Source organism: Salvelinus fontinalis, unplaced genomic scaffold (genome assembly GCF_029448725.1).
Source record: "Salvelinus fontinalis isolate EN_2023a unplaced genomic scaffold, ASM2944872v1 scaffold_0101, whole genome shotgun sequence".
Taxonomy (NCBI): domain Eukaryota; kingdom Metazoa; phylum Chordata; class Actinopteri; order Salmoniformes; family Salmonidae; genus Salvelinus; species Salvelinus fontinalis.
In genome coordinates this window covers 169,282-191,009 of record NW_026600310.1, presented here as the reverse complement: position 1 = coordinate 191,009, position 21,728 = coordinate 169,282, and the positions used below count along the sequence as shown (strand labels likewise).

The following is a 21,728-nucleotide window of genomic DNA, read 5'->3' as shown; positions in this document are numbered from 1 at the left end:
GTGTGCTTTTGTTCCTCGACCAAACAAATAGAAGATCAACAGGTCCTCAGTAGAACGTAGTAAATCCACTCAGGTTCTTTGTGTTGTATTTGCCATTATGTCTGGACAGTCCCTTTCACAGCAGTGTATTGAAACACAACAAAACCAAGTGAGATACAACTTCATATATCCGTGTAGGAAAAAAGTACATCGTGATGCCTCAAACTTTGCAAATGTTTATATTTAAAAAAATAAGTGTTATTTTTTTTTGTAATCTTCGTTTAATTTCAAAAGTCAATTGATGCAAAGAAGACGTGTAACTGCCAAAATAAAGGAAACCCCCAACATAAATGTCTTAGTAGGTCATTGGGCCACCAGCAGCCAGAACAGCTTCAATCCACCTTGGTAGAGATTCTACAAGGGTCTGAAACTGTATTCCAGGGATGTGATGAGAACATCCATCATTTGTTGTTGTTTTGGTGACGGTGGTGGGAAAACGCCGTCTCAGGCGCCACTCCAGAATCTCACATAAGCGTTCAATTCGGTTGAGATCTGGTGACTGAGACGGCCGTGACAAATGGTTTACGTGATTTTCATGCTCATCAAACCACTCAGTGACAACGCGTGCCCTGTGGACGGGGACGGGGACGGGACGGGACTGGGGGTTATTGTCATCCACTCCTATGAGGATAGAAACGCTTCCCCATAGGTTGACGGTGATCACTCAGAATGGCTGTGTGTATTTACTGGCGTTTACCCTGCTCTCTAAAGGGGCTGACTGGACCTAAACCACGGCAGGAGAATGCACCCCGAACCATAACAGAACCAGCAGAACCCTCATTTACTCCCAAGTGTTTCCTATATTCTGGCAGTTACGTCTCCTTCGAGACTCGTCGTCCTGGGTCCGTTTCAGTTGTTCTGACCCGTGACGTCGTCCTCGTTCTCTCCTCGCCGCTTGACGATCCTAATACATTATTCATGATCATTATTGTTAAAATATTCTTCTTTTTGTTTTGAGTCACTGTGGAGAAAAAGTCTTCCTGAACATAGTTGTTTAAGTACGTTGTGCTTTAAGCCGATAGGCTGATATGCCGTTGATGTCGTCGTCACGGAGATAGGAGCGTCATGCTTGATCACTGTCCACTTCCTCTCCATACCTCCAGCAATGTCAGAGAAGAGATACAATATACAGCACAGTAAATAAACAGTACAGACTCAGTCCCAATGGTGAGGGAGAGGGGGAGAGAGAGAGAGAGAGGGGGGGGGAGAGAGAGAGGTGTGGGGGGAGAGAGGAAGAGAGATGGAGAGAGAGAGAGAGAGAGAGAGGGGGAGAGAGAGAGAGAGAGGGGGAGAGAGAGAGAGAGGGGGGGGGAGAGAGAGAGGTGTGGGGGGAGAGAGGAAGAGAGAGAGAGAGAGAGAGGGGGAGAGAGAGAGAGAGAGAGAGAGAGGGGGGGGAGAGAGAGAGGTGTGGGGGGAGAGAGGAAGAGAGAGAGAGAGAGAGAGAGAGAGAGAGGGGGAGAGAGAGAGAGAGAAAGAGAGAGGGGGAGAGAGAGAGGGGGAGAGAGAGAGGGGGAGAGAGAGAGGGGGAGAGAGAAAGAGAGAGGGGGCGATAATTGAATTGAGTTTCACTCCCATAGACTCCGTAGAGCTACAAAAAATAGATGTAACTGGAGGGTAGAAGAAATCCAATTTCTGCTTCTCACCTTGTTCCTCTGCAAATAAGTTGCCACGGTGTAATTTAATCCTCTGCTTTGGGAAATTACATCATTTGGAGGGCGGAAAACAGTGACTAAATATTCTAATTCTCTGTGGGGGGGGGGAATCCATATTTCTTCTCTGGGGGGGGGGGGGGGGAATCCATATTTCTTCTCTGGGGGGGGATCCATATTTCTTCTCTGGGGGGGATCCATATTTCTTCTCTGGGGGGGAATCCATATTTCTTCTCTGGGGGGGGATCCATATTTCTTCTCTGGGGTGGGGGGGATCCATATTTCTTCTCTGGGGGGGAATCCATATTTCTTCTCTGGGGGGGGGGGGGATCCATATTTCTTCTCTGGGGGGGGGGGGGAATCCATATTTCTTCTCTGGGGGGGGGGATCCATATTTCTTCTCGGGGGGGGGGGGGGGATCCATATTTCCTCTCTGGGGGGGGGGGGGGGGGGGTCCATATTTCTTCTCTGGGGGGGGGTCCATATTTCCTCTCTGGGGGGGAATCCATATTTCTTCTCTGGGGGGGGGATCCATATTTCTTCTCTGGGGGGGGGGGGGGGGGGGTCCATATTTCTTCCCTGGGGGGGGGGGGGGGGATCCATATTTCTTCTCTGGGGGGGTGGGATCCATATTTCATGTTTTTCTTTCACACATCCTGCCGCTCTTTCCAAAACCAAAAACCCAGTTCAATAATATCCAATATTGTCATTATTAGAAGGCCTCACCAGTTTTAGATAGATGGAGGTTACCAGGCCATGAAAAACCTTTCATTGGGATTCTGTTTTTATGTTGTGATCCCATATCCCAAAAGATGAATAAATCGATAGATGGATAAATCAAAGATATCCTGCTGAATCAGAGTTTGGGCCATTGTCTTCCGTAAATCCAATAGGTGACGTCACTCCTAAGTGACTCCAGCGCTCGTCCCTCATCCTGCAGACGGAGTCGTCAACTTGTTGCTCTGTCTGACCTAAGATGGCGACGTTTGGGTTAGGATATTATTCCTGCCGTGTCTCAGAGGAACCAGAGTTTCCATCGGGCGTGCTTCTTGGAGTCGGCCTTGGCCTTGCGTTTAGGGGTGGAGGTGAAGGCCTCGGGGGGGTAAGGCAGAGAGAAGTGGGGGTCATCTAGGGGACACAGCCTCTTCATCAGGGGCTGCAGTTTGTCTTCCTGCTGTTTGAAGTCCAGCTCCACACTGTGACAGAGAGAGACATTAGTTTAACACTGCAACAGAGACACAGTGATACGATCACATTGGACTCCACACTGTGACAGAGAGACATTAGTTTAACACTGCAACAGAGACACAGTGATACGATCACATTGGACTCCACACTGTGACAGAGACACATTAGTTTAATTCTGTGACAGAGAGACATTAGTTTAATACTGTGACAGAGAGACATTAGTTTAATACTGTGACAGAGAGACATTAGTTTAATACTGTGACAGAGAGACATTAGTTTAATACTGTGACAGAGAGACATTAGTTTAATACTGTGACAGAGAGACATTAGTTTAATACTGTGACAGAGAGACATTAGTTTAATACTGTGACAGAGAGACATTAGTTTAATACTGTGACAGAGAGACATTAGTTTAATACTGTGACAGAGAGACATTAGTTTAATACTGTGACAGAGAGACATTAGTTTAATACTGTGACAGAGAGACATTAGTTTAATACTGTGACAGAGAGACATTAGTTTAATACTGTGACAGAGAGACATTAGTTTAATACTGTGACAGAGAGACATTAGTTTAATACTGTGACAGAGAGACATTAGTTTAACACTGCAACAGAGACACAGTGATACGATCACATTGGGCTCCACACTGTGACAGAGACACATTAGTTTAACACTGTGACAGAGACACATTAGTTTAACACTGTGACAGAGAGAGACATTAGTTTAACACTGTGACAGAGAGAGACATTAGTTTAACACTGTGACAGAGAGAGACATTAGTTTAATACTGTGACAGAGAGAGACATTAGTTTAACACTGCAACAGAGACACAGTGATACGATCACATTGGACTCCACACTGTGACAGAGAGACATTAGTTTAATACTGTGACAGAGAGACATTAGCTTAACACTGTGACAGAGACACATTAGTTTAACACTGTGACAGAGAGAGACATTAGTTTAACACTGTGACAGAGAGAGACATTAGTTTAACACTGCAACAGAGAGAGACATTAGTTTAATACTGTGACAGAGAGAGACATTAGTTTAACACTGCAACAGAGACACAGTGATACGATCACATTGGGCTCCACACTGTGACAGAGAGAGTAGGTTTGGATAACAACAGAGACACCATACAGTAGGTTTGGATAACAACACAGACACCATACAGTAGGTTTGGATAACAACACAGACACCATACAGTAGGTTTGGATAACAACACAGACACCATACAGTAGGTTTGGATAACAACACAGACACCATACAGTAGGTTTGGATAACAACACAGACACACCATACAGTAGGTTTGGATAACAACACAGACACCATACAGTAGGTTTGGATAACAACAGAGACACCATACAGTAGGTTTGGATAACAACACAGACACCATACAGTAGGTTTGGATAACAACACAGACACCATACAGTAGGTTTGGATAACAACACAGACACCATACAGTAGGTTTGGATAACAACACAGACACCATACAGTAGGTTTGGATAACAACACAGACACCATACAGTAGGTTTGGATAACAACACAGACACCATACAGTAGGTTTGGATAACAACACAGACACCATACAGTAGGTTTGGATAACAACACAGACACCATACAGTAGGTTTGGATAACAACACAGACACCATACAGTAGGTTTGGATAACAACACAGACACCATACAGTAGGTTTGGATAACAACAGAGACACCATACAGTAGGTTTGGATAACAACACAGACACCATACAGTAGGTTTGGATAACAACACAGACACCATACAGTAGGTTTGGATAACAACACAGACACCATACAGTAGGTTTGGATAACAACACAGACACCATACAGTAGGTTTGGATAACAACACAGACACCATACAGTAGGTTTGGATAACAACACAGACACCATACAGTAGGTTTGGATAACAACACAGACACCATACAGTAGGTTTGGATAACAACACAGACACCATACAGTAGGTTTGGATAACAACACAGACACCATACAGTAGGTTTGGATAACAACACAGACACCATACAGTAGGTTTGGATAACAACACAGACACCATACAGTAGGTTTGGATAACAACACAGACACCATACAGTAGGTTTGGATAACAACACAGACACCATACAGTAGGTTTGGATAACAACACAGACACCATACAGTAGGTTTGGATAACAACACAGACACCATACAGTAGGTTTGGATAACAACACAGACACCATACAGTAGGTTTGGATAACAACACAGACACCATACAGTAGGTTTGGATAACAACACAGACACCATACAGTAGGTTTGGATAACAACACAGACACCATACAGTAGGTTTGGATAACAACACAGACACCATACAGTAGGTTTGGACAACAACACAGACACCATACAGTAGGTTTGGATAACAACACAGACACCATACAGTAGGTTTGGATAACAACACAGACACCATACAGTAGGTTTGGATAACAACACAGACACCATACAGTAGGTTTGGATAACAACACAGACACCATACAGTAGGTTTGGATAACAACACAGACACCATACAGTAGGTTTGGATAACAACACAGACACCATACAGTAGGTTTGGACAACAACACAGACACCATACAGTAGGTTTGGATAACAACACAGACACACCATACAGTAGGTTTGGATAACAACACAGACACCATACAGTAGGTTTGGATAACAACACAGACACCATACAGTAGGTTTGGATAACAACACAGACACCATACAGTAGGTTTGGATAACAACACAGACACCATACAGTAGGTTTGGATAACAACACAGACACCATACAGTAGGTTTGGATAACAACACAGACACCATACAGTAGGTTTGGATAACACAGACACCATACAGTAGGTTTGGATAACAACACAGACACCATACAGTAGGTTTGGATAACAACACAGACACCATACAGTAGGTTTGGATAACAACACAGACACCATACAGTAGGTTTGGATAACAACACAGACACCATACAGTAGGTTTGGATAACAACACAGACACCATACAGTAGGTTTGGATAACAACACAGACACCATACAGTAGGTTTGGATAACAACACAGACACCATACAGTAGGTTTGGATAACAACACAGACACCATACAGTAGGTTTGGATAACAACACAGACACCATACAGTAGGTTTGGATAACAACACAGACACCATACAGTAGGTTTGGATAACAACACAGACACCATACAGTAGGTTTGGATAACAACACAGACACCATACAGTAGGTTTGGATAACAACACAGACACCATACAGTAGGTTTGGATACTTCCATTTCAGCAATACATCAGGACACTAGAAACTCCAACAAACGACGGTAGACTCTTCACCCTGCCTGCTGCAACGTGAGTGGCATACACACACACACACACTACGGTAGACTCTTCACCCTGCCTGCTGCAACGTGAGTGGCATACACACACACACACACTACGGTAGACTCTTCACCCTGCCTGCTGCAACGTGAGTGGCATACACACACACACACACTACGGTAGACTCTTCACCCTGCCTGCTGCAACGTGAGTGGCATACACACACACATTCCCTTCAAATGGAAACAGCAATCCGCTCACGCTGCACACTGAGTCATGTCTGCTCATGATGTATTCTCTCTGAGAGGGCTGTTTAAAACACTCCTGACTGAGTCATGTCGTGGGGTGGGGGGGGTGTCTGGTTTTATCTGGCTCAGAACAGGAGTCACGGTAGTGGAATCTCCCTCTCGTCAGTTACCGATGGGTCTGTGTCACAAATGGCACCTTGTTCCACCCATAGGGCCCTGGTGAAAAGTAGTGCACTATCATAGGGAATAGAACCCATAGGGCCCTGGTGACAAGTGTTCACTATCATAGGGTATAGGACCCATAGGGCCCTGGTGACAAGTGTTCACTATCATAGGGTATAGAACCCATAGGGCCCTGGTGAAAAGTAGTGCACTACAAAGGGTATAGAACCCATAGGGCCCTGGTGAAAAGTAGTGCACTACGTAGGGTCCTGGTGAAAAGCAGTGCACTATCATAGGGTATAGGACCCATAGGGCCCTGGTGAAAAGTAGTGCACTACATAGGGTATAGAACCCATAGGGCCCTGGTGAAAAGTAGTGCACTACATAGGAACTAGGGTGTCATTTGGAGGACACATATGTTCATGTCCACGCTGTCACATGTTCTGAATGAAACTGCATGTTCTATTCTGAATCTCAATGGACCATTAGCATTAGGGCCACATCTCAATGGAACGTTAGCATTAAGGCCACATCTCAATGGAACGTTAGCATTAGGGCCACATCTCAATGGAACGTTAGCATTAGGGCCACATCTCAATGGAATGTTAGCATTAGGGCCACATCTCAATGGAACGTTAGCATTAGGGCCACATCTCAATGGAACGTTAGCATTAGGGCCACATCTCAATGGAACGTTAGCATTAGGGCCACATCTCAATGGAACGTTAGCATTAGGGCCACATCTCAATGGAACGTTAGCATTAGGGCCACATCTCAATGGAACGTTAGCATTAGGGCCACATCTCAATGGAACGTTAGCATTAGGGCCACATCTCAATGGAACGTTAGCATTAGGGCCACATCTCAATGGAACGTTAGCATTAGGGCCACATCTCAATGGAACGTTAGCATTAGGGCCACATCTCAATGGAACGTTAGCATTAGGGCCACATCTCAATGGAACGTTAGCATTAGGGCCACATCTCAATGGAACATTAGCATTAGGGCCACATCTCAATGGAACATTAGCATTAGGGCCACATCTCAATGGACCATTAGCATTAGGGCCACATCTCAATGGAACGTTAGCATTAGGGCCACATCTCAATGGAACGTTAGCATTAGGGCCACATCTCAATGGAACATTAGCATTAGGGCCACATCTCAATGGAACGTTAGCATTAGGGCCACATCTCAATAGAACGTTAGCATTAGGGTCACATCTCAATGGAATGTTAGCTTTAGGGCCACATCTCAATGGAACAATAGCATTAGGGCCACATCTCAATGGAACATTAGCATTAGGGCCACATCTCAATGGAACAATAGCATTAGGGCCACATCTCAATGGAACATTAGCATTAGGGCCACATCTCAATGGAACGTTAGCATTAGGGCCACATCTCAATGGAACATTAGCATTAGGGCCACATCTCAATGGAACAATAGCATTAGGGCCACATCTCAATGGAACATTAGCATTAGGGCCACATCTCAATGGAACGTTAGCATTAGGGCCACATCTCAATGGAACATTAGCATTAGGGCCACATCTCAATGGACCATTAGCATTAGGGCCACATCTCAATGGAACAATAGCATTAGGGCCACATCTCAATGGAACATTAGCATTAGGGCCACATCTCAATGGAACAATAGCATTAGGGCCACATCTCAATGGAACATTAGCATTAGGGCCACATCTCAATGGAACGTTAGCATTAGGGCCACATCTCAATGGAACATTAGCATTAGGGCCACATCTCAATGGAACAATAGCATTAGGGCCACATCTCAATGGAACATTAGCATTAGGGCCACATCTCAATGGAACGTTAGCATTAGGGCCACATCTCAATGGAACATTAGCATTAGGGCCACATCTCAATGGACCATTAGCATTAGGGCCACATCTCAATGGAACGTTAGCATTAGGGCCACATCTCAATGGAACGTTAGCATTAGGGCCACATCTCAATGGAACGTTAGCATTAGGGCCACATCTCAATAGAACGTTAGCATTAGGGTCACATCTCAATGGAATGTTAGCTTTAGGGCCACATCTCAATGGAACAATAGCATTAGGGCCACATCTCAATGGAACGTTATCATTAGGGCCACATCTCAATGGAACGTTAGCATTAGGGCCACATCTCAATATAACGTTAGCATTAGGGCCACATCTCAATGGAACAATAGCATTAAGGCCACATCTCAATATAACATTAGCATTAGGGCCACATCTCTGTGGAACATTAGCATTAGAGCCACATCTCAATATAATGTTAGCTTTAGGGCCACATCTCAATATAATGTTAGCTTTAGGGCCACATCTCAGTGGAACGTTAGCATTAGGGCCACATCCCATTGAAACGTTAGCATTAGAGCCATGTGCCCTATTTGTCCTCAGGCAACGTCCTGGTTGTCCTAAGTGGCTGAAATCTACAGCATTTAGCATTTGGCACGGACTGAACAGAACACACGAGGGTTTCTGACGCTCAAGTGAGGTGTTTGGCAGCGCTGCTGTTATTGGACTCTCAGCACTTCTGTGTCGTTAGTTGAACTCAGGCCTCGATGAGGAGGAGGCGTTGTGCAGAGCAGAGCTACTATTAGTGAATTAATCATTCTGTATAGAGCCTTGTAATTATGCTCTAATTTACCCAGCCCTAGTTGTGTGTGTGTGCGTGTGTGTGTGCGTGCGTGTGTGTGTGTGTCTGTGTGTGTGTCTGTGTGTGTCTGTGTGTGTGTGTCTGTGTGTGTGTCTGTGTGTGTGTCTGTGTGTGTGTCTGTGTGTGTGTCTGTGTGTGTGTGTGTGTGTGTGTGTGTGTGTGTGTGTGTGTGTGTGTGTGTATGTACGCAGGGCCCAGGGAGATTGAAGTTAGAAGAGGGAAAATATCTCAGATAGTCTAGATGAGGGATGAGTACACCTCATTACTCTATTGGCCTCAGTGCACTACACTACTGTTACACTGCAGACCTGTGAGTTACTGTACAGTGTATTACACTACTGTTACACTGCAGACCTGTGAGTTACTGTACAGTGTATTGCACTACTGTTAAACTGCAGACCTGTGAGCTGTACAGTGTATTACACTACTGTTACACTGCAGACCTGTGAGTTACTGTACAGTGTATTACACTACTGTTACACTGCAGACCTGTGAGTTACTGTACAGTGTATTACACTACTGTTAAACTGCAGACCTGTGTGTTACTGTACAGTGTACTACACTGCAGACCTGTGAGTTACTGTACAGTGTATTACACTACTGTTACACTGCAGACCTGTGAGTTACTGTACAGTGTATTACACTACTGTTACACTGCAGACCTGTGAGTTACTGTACAGTGTATTACACTACTGTTACACTGCAGACCTGTGAGTTACTGTACAGTGTATTACACTACTGTTACACTGCAGACCTGTGAGTTACTGTACAGTGTATTACACTGCTGTTAAACTGCAGACCTGTGAGTTACTGTACAGTGTATTACACTGCTGTTAAACTGCAGACATGTGAGTTACTGTACAGTGTATTACACTACTGTTAAACTGCAGACCTGTGAGCTGTACAGTGTATTACACTACTGTTACACTGCAGACCTGTGAGTTACTGTACAGTGTATTACACTACTGTTACACTGCAGACCTGTGAGTTACTGTACAGTGTATTACACTACTGTTAAACTGCAGACCTGTGTGTTACTGTACAGTGTATTACACTACTGTTAAACTGCAGACCTGTGAGTTACTGTACAGTGTATTACACTACTGTTACACTGCAGACCTGTGAGTTACTGTACAGTGTATTACACTGCTGTTAAACTGCAGACCTGTGAGTTACTGTACAGTGTATTACACTGCTGTTAAACTGCAGACATGTGAGTTACTGTACAGTGTATTACACTGCATACCTGTGAGTTACTGTACAGTGTATTACACTACTGTTAAACTGCAGACCTGTGTTACTGTACAGTGTATTACACTACTGTTACACTGCAGACCTGTGTGTTACTGTACAGTGTATTACACTACTGTTACACTGCATACCTGTGAGTTACTGTACAGTGTATTACACTACTGTTACACTGCAGACCTGTGAGTTACTGTACAGTGTATTACACTACTGTTACACTGCAGACCTGTGAGTTACTGTACAGTGTATTACACTGCTGTTAAACTGCAGACCTGTGAGTTACTGTACAGTGTATTACACTACTGTTACACTGCAGACCTGTGAGTTACTGTACAGTGTATTACACTACTGTTACACTGCAGACCTGTGAGTTACTGTACAGTGTACTACACTACTGTTACACTGCAGACCTGTGAGTTACTGTACAGTGTATTACACTACTGTTAAACTGCAGACCTGTGAGTTACTGTACAGTGTATTACACTACTGTTACACTGCAGACCTGTGAGCTGTACAGTGTATTACACTACTGTTAAACTGCAGACCTGTGAGTTACTGTACAGTGTATTACACTACTGTTACACTGCAGACCTGTGAGTTACTGTACAGTGTATTACACTGCAGACCTGTGAGTTACTGTACAGTGTATTACACTACTGTTAAACTGCAGACCTGTGAGTTACTGTACAGTGTATTAGGAAAGTATTCAGACCCTTTTCCGCATTTTGTTTCATTACAGCCTTATTCTAAAATGTATTGAATTAAACATTTTCCTCATCAATCTACACACAATACCCCATAATGACAAAGAGACATCAGGTTTTTAAAAAACAGAAATATCTTATTTACATAAGTATTCAGACCCTTTGCTATGAGACTCTAAACTGATCTCAGGTGCATCCTGTTTCCATTGATCATCCATGAGATGTTTCTACAACTTGATTGGAGTCCACCTGTGATTAATTCAATTGATTGGACATGATTTGGAAAGTCACACACCTGTCTATATAAGGACCTACAGTTGACAGTGCATGTCAGAGCAAAAACCAAGCCATGAGGTCGAAGGAATTGTCCGTAGAGCACCGAGACAGGATTGTGTCGAGGAACAGATCTGGGGAAGGGTACCAACACAAGAACACAGTGGCCTCCATCATTCTTTAATAGAGGACGTTTGGAACCACCAAGACTCTTCCTAGCGCTGGCCGCCCGGACAAACTGAGCAATCGTAACCCAGTGGTCTGTGGAGATGGGAGAACCTTCCAGAAGGACAACCGTCTCTGCAGCACTCCACCAATCAGACCTTCATGGTAGAGTGGTCATACAGCAGCCACTCCTCATTGAAAGACACATGACGATAGTGATCAGCTATCTCTCACTGTGTAGAAGAGTGCTTTATGGCCCGTTGTCAGGGGAACAGAGAGATCTATTCTGATTTATCCCAACACCTCCGGACAACACAGTGTGTCTCTTACTTCTATCACTTCGTCTTTCCTAGTTGTCTTTTTAGTATTTTTTAAAATATTTTTCTCCCTCATCTTCCCTCGTGTCCCAACAGCCCAGCTGAGGTCCATGACATCTTCCTGTCTGAGAGGTTAAAGGTGACCTTACAACCACCTTGAGGGCTTAACATGTTATCATGTTTAATACATAGGTCCCGTGTGCATGACCTGCATGGCCCCCGGCTCTCTCCCGAGTCCGCAACAGTATCAGTGTTTAGGTGGTGTTCCCTGACACACACACACACACACACACACACACACACACACACACACACACAGACACAGACACAGACACACAGACACACAGACACACAGACACACAGACACACAGACACACAGACACACAGACACACAGACACACAGACACACAGACACACAGACACACAGACACACAGACACACAGACACACAGACACACAGACACAGAGACACAGACACAGACACAGACACAGACACAGACACAGACACAGACACAGACACAGACACAGACACAGACACACACACACACACACACACACACAGAGAGAGACGCACACTCTCACTCCCACACACAGTTATCATTATCAGCCATATGCCTTGCCAGTCCATCAGAATAAAAATCGCACAAAAGAAGTCAAGACTCTCAGCCTTTTTAGGGGAATTGAGAGCTGGGAAACATGCGCTCTACTCCACCCTGTAAAACCAATTTCAGGCTCAGACTCATTAGCAAAGGGACACAGTGAAAAGATAATCATCTCTTTGAAAAATATTCTAAAGGACTTTAATGAAAGATTCATTATTCTCTCTCTCTGTTCTCTCTATTCTGCCCAGGGAGCTCAGGCATGCATTTATCCTGCCTCACCCCCTCCCTCCCTCCCTCCCTCCCTCCCTGCCTCCCTCCCTCCCTCCCTGCCTCCCTCCTTCCCTCCCTGCCTCCCTCCCTCCCTCCCTCCCTGCCTCCCTCCCTCCCTCCCTCCCTGCCTCCCTCCCTCCCTCCCTCCCTGCCTCCCTCCCTGCCTCCCAGCCTCCCTCCCTCCCTCCCTGCCTCCCTCCCTCCCTGCCTCATTGCCTCCCTCCCTCCCTCCCTCCCTCCCTGCCTCCCTCCCTCCCTCCCTCCCTGCCTCCCTCCCTCCCTCCCAGCCTCCCTCCCTCCCTCCCAGCCTCCCTCCCTCCCTGCCTCCCTGCCTCCCTGCCTCCCTCCCTCCCTGCCTCCCAGCCTCCCTCCCTCCCTGCCTCCCTGCCTCCCTCCCTCCCTGCCTCCCTCCCTCCCTGCCTCCCTGCCTCCCCCCCTCACTCCCCCCCCTCCCTCCCTGCCTCCCTCCCTCCCTGCCTCCCTCCCACCCTCCCTGCCTCCCTGCCTCCCTCCCTCCCTCCCTCCCTGCCTCCCCCCCTCACTCCCCCCCTCCCTCCCTGCCTCCCTCCCTCCCTGCCTCCCTCCCACCCTCCCTGCCTCCCTGCCTCCCCCCCCCCCCTCCCCCCCCCCTCCCTCCCTCTCTCCCTCCCTCCCTGCCTCCCTCTCTCCCTCCCTCCCTCCCTGCCTCCCTGCCTCCCTCCCTCCCTGCCTCCCTCCCTCCCTGCCTCCCTGCCTCCCCCCCTCACTCCCCCCCTCCCTCCCTGCCTCCCTCCCTCCCTGCCTCCCTCCCACCCTCCCTCCCTCCCTGTCTCCCTCCCTGCCTCCCTCCCTGTCCTGGTTACATTTGTCCCCTTCTTTCCTGTCCCACTTCCATCCATTCACCGGTCCTACACCCAAGTATGACTTCCGTATCTATAGCAACCGGCTCTCACCACAGTCAAAACTCCTGCTGCTATCTCTTCCTGTACTCTGGAAAGCATCATTAAACTACTACATCTATCTCTATCTCTCGCTCTGTCTCTCCCCCTCCCCTCTGTCTCTCTCTCTCTCTCTCTATCCATTTCTCTCCCTCCCCCTGTAAAGAAGTCTGTTCCATGTGCTATAATATTTGTTTTATGTTTAATCTGGAATGTCACTGTGGGCGGCTGTGGTTTTCCCTTTACTGGCGGATAACTGGCCTGGCAGATAACGGGCCTGGCAGATAACGGGCCTGGCAGATAACGGGCCTGCAGATAACGGGCCTGGCAGATAACGGGCCTGGCAGAACTGGACTGGCAGATAACGGGCCTGGCAGATAACGGGCCTGGCAGAACTGGACTGGCAGATAACGGGCCTGGCAGAACTGGACTGGCAGATAACGGGCCTGGCAGAACTGGACTGGCAGATAACGGGCCTGGCAGATAACGGGCCTGGCAGATAACGGGCCTGGCAGATAACGGGCCTGGCAGATAACGGGCCTGGCAGAACTGGACTGGCAGATAACGGGCCTGGCAGATAACGGGCCTGGCAGAACTGGACTGGCAGATAACGGGCCTGGCAGAACTGGACTGGCAGATAACGGGCCTGGCAGAACTGGACTGGCAGATAACGGGCCTGGCAGAACTGGACTGGCAGATAACGGGCCTGGCAGATAACGGGCCTGGCAGATAACGGGCCTGGCAGATAACTGGACTGGCAGATAACGGGCCTGGCAGAACTGGACTGGCAGATAACGGGCCTGGCAGATAACGGGCCTGGCAGATAACGGGCCTGGCAGATAACGGGCCTGGCAGATAGCGGGCCTGGCAGATAGCGGGCCTGGCAGATAGCGGGCCTGGCAGATAACGGGCCTGGCTTCTGTCTGAAGTAACAGGGCTTCTGTCTGAAGTAACAGGGCTTTAGTCTGAAGTAACAGGGCTTTAGTCTGAAGTAACAGGGCTTTAGTCTGAAGTAACAGGGCTTTAGTCTGAAGTAACAGGGCTTTAGTCTGAAGTAACAGGGCTTTAGTCTGAAGTAACAGGGCTTTAGTCTGAAGTAACAGGGCTTTAGTATGAAGTAACAGGGCTTCTGTCTGAAGTAACAGGGCTTAAGTCTGAAGTAACAGGGCTTAAGTCTGAAGTAACAGGGCTTTAGTCTGAAGTAACAGGGCTTTAGTCTGAAGTAACAGTGCTTTAGTCTGAAGTAACAGGGCTTTAGTCTGAAGTAACAGGGCTTCTGTCTGAAGTAACCGGGCTTCTGTCTGAAGTAACAGGGCTTCTGTCTGAAGTAACAGGGCTTTAGTATGAAGTAACAGGGCTTCTGTCTAAAGTAACATGGCTTTAGTCTGAAGTAACAGGGCTTCTGTCTAAAGTAACAGGGCTTCTGTCTAAAGTAACATGGCTTTAGTCTGAAGTAACAGGGCTTTAGTCTGAAGTAACAGGGCTTAAGTCTGAAGCAACAGGGCTTTAGTCTGAAGTAACAGGGCTTCTGTCTGAAGTAACAGGGCTTCTGTCTGAAGTAACAGGGCTTTAGTCTGAAGTAACAGGGCTTTAGTCTGAAGTAACAGGGCTTAAGTCTGAAGCAACAGGGCTTTAGTCTGAAGCAACAGGGCTTTAGTCTGAAGTAACAGGGCTTTAGTCTGAAGTAACAGGGCTTTAGTCTGAAGTAACAGGGCTTTAGTCTGAAGTAACAGGGCTTTAGTCTGAAGTAACAGGGCTTTAGTCTGAAGTAACAGGGCTTTAGTCTGAAGTAACTAGTCTGTTCTCTCAATCAGAAGCACTTCCATGTATCAGTTTCTCTGATCAACAGTCAGAGCTGATGTCATTGCAGAGTGAATAACAGGAGATTACAGGGTTTCTGGATGAGCAACAAGCGCTGTGGTTTAAAACGGTTGGTCTTAAAATACATGGAATGCTTTTCAAATCCTCTTTCATGCCATCCTCGGTCTTTATATGCCATTTTAACATTTTCTCTCAACCCCCCTCAGTCTCAATCGCTCTCTTTTCCCCTCTCTCTCTCTCTCTCCCTCGCTCTCCCTCAATCTCTCTCTCTCTCTCTCTCGCTCTCTCTCTCTCTCTCTCTCTCTCTCTCTCTCTCTCGCTCTCTCTCGCTCTCGCTCCCTCGCTCTCTCGCTCTCGCTCCCTCAATCTCTCTCTCTCGCTCTCTCAATCTCTCTCTCGCTCTCTATCCCTCAATCTCTCTCACTCGCTCTCTCTCCCTCAATCTCTCTCGCTCTCTCTCCCTCAATCTCTCTCTCGCTCTCTCTCCCTCAATCTCTCTCTTGCTCTCTCTCCCTCAATCTCTCTCTCTCTCCCTCAATCTCTCTCTCGCTCTCTCTCCCTCAATCTCTCTCTTGCTCTCTCTCCCTCAATCTCTCTCTCGCTTTCTCTCTCTCTCTCTCTCTCTCTCTCTCTCTCTCTCTCTCTCTCTCTCTCTCTCTCGCTCGCTCATTCTCTCTCTCGCTCGCTCATTCTCTCTCTCGCTCGCTCATTCTCTCTCTCGCTCGCTCATTCTCTCTCGCTCGCTCATTCTCTCTCTCGCTCGCTCATTCTCTCTCTCGCTCGCTCTTTCTCTCTCTCTCTCTCTCTCTCTCGCTCGCTCATTCTCTCTCTCGCTCGCTCTTTCTCTCTCTCGCTCGCTCATTCTCTCTCTCTCTCTCTCGCTCGCTCGCTCAATCTTTATCTCTCTCTCTCTCTCTCTCTCTCCCTCTCTCCCTCAGTCTTGTTCTCTCTCTCTCTCTCTCTCTCTCTCTCTGTCTCTCTCTCTCTCTCCCTCAGTCTCTGTCTCTCTCTCTGTCTCCCTCAGTCTTGTTCTCTCTCTCTCTCTCTCTCTCTCTGTCTCTCTCTCTCTCTCTCTCTCTCTCTCTCTCTCTCCCTCAGTCTCAGTCTCTCTCTCTCTCCTCTCTGGGATCTGGCAGAATCTGGATCTCTGGATCTATGTTGTAACAGCAACATGAAGTGTGTTCTGTTACATGGTCCATAAACACTGAGTGGACAAAACATTAGGAAAACCTTCCTAGTATTGAGTTGCACCCTCTTTTTCCCTCAGGGAATGGACTCTACACGGTGTCGAAAGCATTCCTCAGGGAATGGACTCTACACGGTGTCGAAACACCCCCTAATTAATCAGGCAAGGACTCTACACGGTGTCGAAAGCGTTCCACAGGGAATGGACTCGACACGGTGTCGAAAGCGTTCCTCAGGGAATGGACTCTACACGGTGTCGAAAGCGTTCCTCAGGGAATGGACTCTACACGGTGTCGAAAGCGTTCCTCAGGGAATGGACTCTACACGGTGTCGAAAGCGTTCCTCAGGGAATGGACTCTACACGGTGTCGAAAGCGTTCCTCAGGGAATGGACTCTACACGGTGTCGAAAGCATTCCACAGGGAATGGACTCGACACGGTGTCGAAAGCGTTCCTCAGGGAATGGACTCTACACGGTGTCGAAAGCATTCCACAGGGAATGGACTCTACACGGTGTCGAAAGCGTTCCTCAGGGAATGGACTCTACACGGTGTCGAAAGCATTCCACAGGGAATGGACTCTACACGGTGTCGAAAGCGTTCCACAGGGAATGGACTCGACACGGTGTCGAAAGCGTTCCTCAGGGAATGGACTCTACACGGTGTCGAAAGCATTCCACAGGGAATGGACTCTACACGGTGTCGAAAGCGTTCCTCAGGGAATGGACTCTACACGGTGTCGAAAGTGTTCCACAGGGAATGGACTCTACACGGTGTCGAAAGCATTCCACAGGGACGCTGGCCCATGTCGACTCCAACGCTTCCCCTCAAGTTGACTGGATGTCCTTTTGGGTGGTGGACCATTCTTGATACACACAGGAAACTGTTGAGTGAAAAACCCAGCAGCATTGCAGTTCTTGACTCAAACCGGTGTGCCTGGCCACCTACTACCACACCCTCGTTCAAAGGCACTTAAATCTTTTGTCTTTCCCATTTACCCTCTGAATTACACACAGACACAATCCATGTCTCAAGGCTTAGAAATCCTTCTTTAACCCGTCCCCTCTCCTTCATCTACACGGATTGAAGAGGATTTAACAGGTGACCTCAATAAGGGATCATAGCTTTTCACCTGGATTCACCTGGTCAGTCTGTCATTGAAAGAGCAGGTGTTCCTAATGTTTTGTCTAGTCAGGGATACTAGATAATTGCTTTTGTTCCTGGCGTATTTGATGATAGTGGTCTGTGTCCCAAATGTCACTCATATTGCCTTCACAGTGTGCACTACTTCTGACCTCCTATGGGCCCTGGTCAAAAGTAGTGCACTGCATAGGGTGTATGGTGCCATTTGTGACGTGGAGGGTACAGAGAAGGGTTGGATCCATAATGCAGGGCATTAACGTGATGTACGGCCTTGTGTTCCTGGCAGGACTAGTCTGCTCACTAAAAACTACACTGAACAAAAATAGACGCAGCATCCAATCATTTCAAAGAGTTTACTGAGGCCACGGAAGAACTGGGACATTTTCAGCTTCCAGGAATTGTGCAAGGATCTTTGTGACATGGGGTCGTGCATTATCATGCTGAGACATGAGGCTGTGCATTATCATGCTGAGACATGAGGCTGTGCATTATCATGCTGAGACATGAGGCTGTGCATTATCATGCTGAGACATGAGGCTGTGCATTATCATGCTGAGACATGAGGCTGTGCATTATCATGCTGAGACATGAGGCTGTGCATTATCATGCTGAGACATGAGGCTGTGCATTATCATGCTGAGACATGAGGATGTGCATTATCATGCTGAGACATGAGGATGTGCATTATCATGCTGAGACATGAGGCTGTGCATTATCATGCTGAGACATGAGGCTGTGCATTATCATGCTGAGACATGAGGCTGTGCATTATCATGCTGAGACATGAGGATGTGCATTATCATGCTGAGACATGAGGATGTGCATTATCATGCTGAGACATGAGGATGTGCATTATCATGCTGAGACATGAGGCTGTGCATTATCATGCTGAGACATGAGGCTGTGCATTATCATGCTGAGACATGAGGATGTGCATTATCATGCTGAGACATGAGGCTGTGCATTATCATGCTGAGACATGAGGATGTGCATTATCATGCTGAGACATGAGGCTGTGCATTATCATGCTGAAACATGAGGCTGTGCATTATCATGCTGAAACATGAGGCTGTGCATTATCATGCTGAGACATGAGGATGTGCATTATCATGCTGAGACATGAGGATGTGCATTATCATGCTGAGACATGGGGATGTGCATTATCATGCTGAGACATGAGGATGTGCATTATCATGCTGAGACATGAGGATGTGCATTATCATGCTGAGACATGAGGATGTGCATTATCCTGCTGAGGCATGAGGCTGTGCATTATCATGCTGAGACATGAGGCTGTGCATTATCATGCTGAGACATGAGGCTGTGCATTATCATGCTGAGACATGGGGCTGTGCATTATCATGTTGGGACATGGGGCTGTGCATTATCATGCTGAGACATGAGGATGTGCATTATCATGCTGAGACATGAGGATGTGCATTATCATGCTGAACCATGATGCTGTGCATTATCATGCTGAGACATGAGGATGTGCATTATCATGCTGAGACATGAGGCTGTGCATTATCATGCTGAGACATGAGGATGTGCATTATCATGCTGAACCATGATGCCGTGCATTATCATGCTGAGACATGAGGATGTGCATTATCATGCTGAGACATGAGGCTGGGCATTATCATGCTGCGACGTGAGGCTGTGCATTATCATGCTGAAACATGAGGTCGTGCATTATCATGCTGAGACATGAGGATGTGCATTATCATGCTGAGACACGAGGCTGTGCATTATCATGCTGAGACATGAGGCTGTGCATTATCATGCTGAAACATGAGGCTGTGCATTATCATGCTGAGACATGAGGCTGTGCATTATCATGCTGATACATGAGGCTGTGCATTATCATGCTGAGACATGAGGCTGTGCATTATCATGCTGAGACATGAGGTGATGGTGGTGAATGAACGGCATGACAAACGGGCCTCGGGATCTCATCACAGTATCTCTGTGTATATCAAATGGCCATCGATAAAATGCAATTGTGTTCGTTGTCCGTAACTTGTACCTGCCCATACCATAACCCCACCTCCACCATGGAGCTCTGCTCTCCCACATGTCGCCATACACAGACGAATGAAGGATTCATCCTCCCATACTGCCCTTCCTGGCCGTTTACACACACACACTCACACATAAACACACAGACATTTGCATAGACAAGCATATATATATATATATATCTGCTCCTCAACTTCCTCATTCTGTCTGTGACTACAATATGTATCTACTCCTTAACTTCCTCATTCTGTCTGTGACTACAGTATGTATCTACTCCTTAACTTCCTCATTCTGTCTGTGACTACAGTATGTATCTACTCCTTAACTTCCTCATTCTGTCTGTGACTACAGTATGTATCTGTTCCTTAACTTCCTCATTCTGTCTGTGACTGCAGTATGTATCTACTCCTTAACTTCCTCATTCTGTCTATGACTACAGTATGTACCTACTCCTTAACTTCCTCATTCTGTCTGTGACTACAGTATGTATCTACTCCTTAACTTCCTCATTCTGTCTGTGACTACAGTATGTATCTGTTCCTTAACTTCCTCATTCTGTCTGTGACTACAGTATGTATCTACTCCTTAACTTCCTCATTCTGTCTGTGACTACAGTATGTATCTGCTCCTTAACTTCCTCATTCTGTCTGTGACTACAGTATGTATCTGCTCCTTAACTTCCTGTTTCTGTCTGTGACTACAGTATGTATCTACTCCTTAACTTCCTCATTCTGTCTGTGACTACAGTATGTATCTACTCCTTAACTTCCTGTTTCTGTCTGTGACTACAGTATGTATCTACTCCTTAACTTCCTCATTCTGTCTGTGACTACAGTATGTATCTACTCCTTAACTTCCTCATTCTGTCTGTGACTACAGTATGTATCTACTCCTTAACTTCCTCATTATGTCTGTGACTACAGTATGTATCTACTCCTTAACTTCCTCATTCTGTCTGTGACTACAGTATGTATCTGCTCCTTAACTTCCTCATTTTGTCTGTGACTACAGTATGTATCTACTCCTTAACATCCTCATTCTGTCTGTGACTACAGTATGTATCTGCTCCTTAACTTCCTCATTCTGTCTGTGACTACAGTATGTATCTGCTCCTCAACTTCCTCATTCTGTCTGTGACTACAGTATGCATCTACTCCTTAACTTCCTCATTCTGTCTGTGACTACAGTATGTATCTACTCCTTAACTTCCTCATTCTGTCTGTGACTACAGTATGTATCTGCTCCTTAACTTCCTCATTCTGTCTGTGACTACAGTATGTATCTACTCCTTAACATCCTCATTCTGTCTGTGACTACAGTATGTATCTGCTCCTTAACTTCCTCATTCTGTCTGTGACTACAGTATGTATCTGCTCCTCAACTTCCTCATTCTGTCTGTGACTACAGTATGCATCTACTCCTTAACTTCCTCATTCTGTCTGTGACTACAGTATGCATCTACTCCTTAACTTCCTCATTCTGTCTGTGACTACAGTATGTATCTACTCCTTAACTTCCTCATTCTGTCTGTGACTACAGTATGTATCTGTTCCTTAACTTCCTCATTCTGTCTGTGACTACAGTATGTATCTACTCCTTAACTTCCTCATTCTGTCTGTGACTACAGTATGTATCTGTTCCTTAACTTCCTCATTCTGTCTGTGACTACAGTATGTATCTACTCCTTAACTTCCTCATTCTGTCTGTGACTACAGTATGTATCTGTTCCTTAACTTCCTCATTCTGTCTGTGACTACAATA

General features: G+C 46.5%; 2 protein-coding genes across 2 annotated transcripts in view; one reads left to right on the top strand and one right to left on the bottom strand.

Moving 5' to 3' along the window:
• Positions 1-21,728, top strand: part of LOC129843263 (dedicator of cytokinesis protein 1-like) — a 278,497-nt gene that overhangs the window by 158,454 nt on the left and 98,315 nt on the right. The gene's annotated exons all lie outside the window — the stretch shown is intronic.
• The window catches only part of LOC129843262 (inhibitory synaptic factor 2A), a 78,287-nt gene continuing 58,844 nt past the window's right edge, over positions 2,286-21,728 (bottom strand). The window contains exon 6 of the mRNA XM_055911882.1: positions 2,286-2,884. Coding sequence (XP_055767857.1) covers positions 2,704-2,884 — 181 coding nt within the window. The 3' untranslated portion in view covers positions 2,286-2,703. The remainder of the gene's footprint in view (positions 2,885-21,728) is intronic.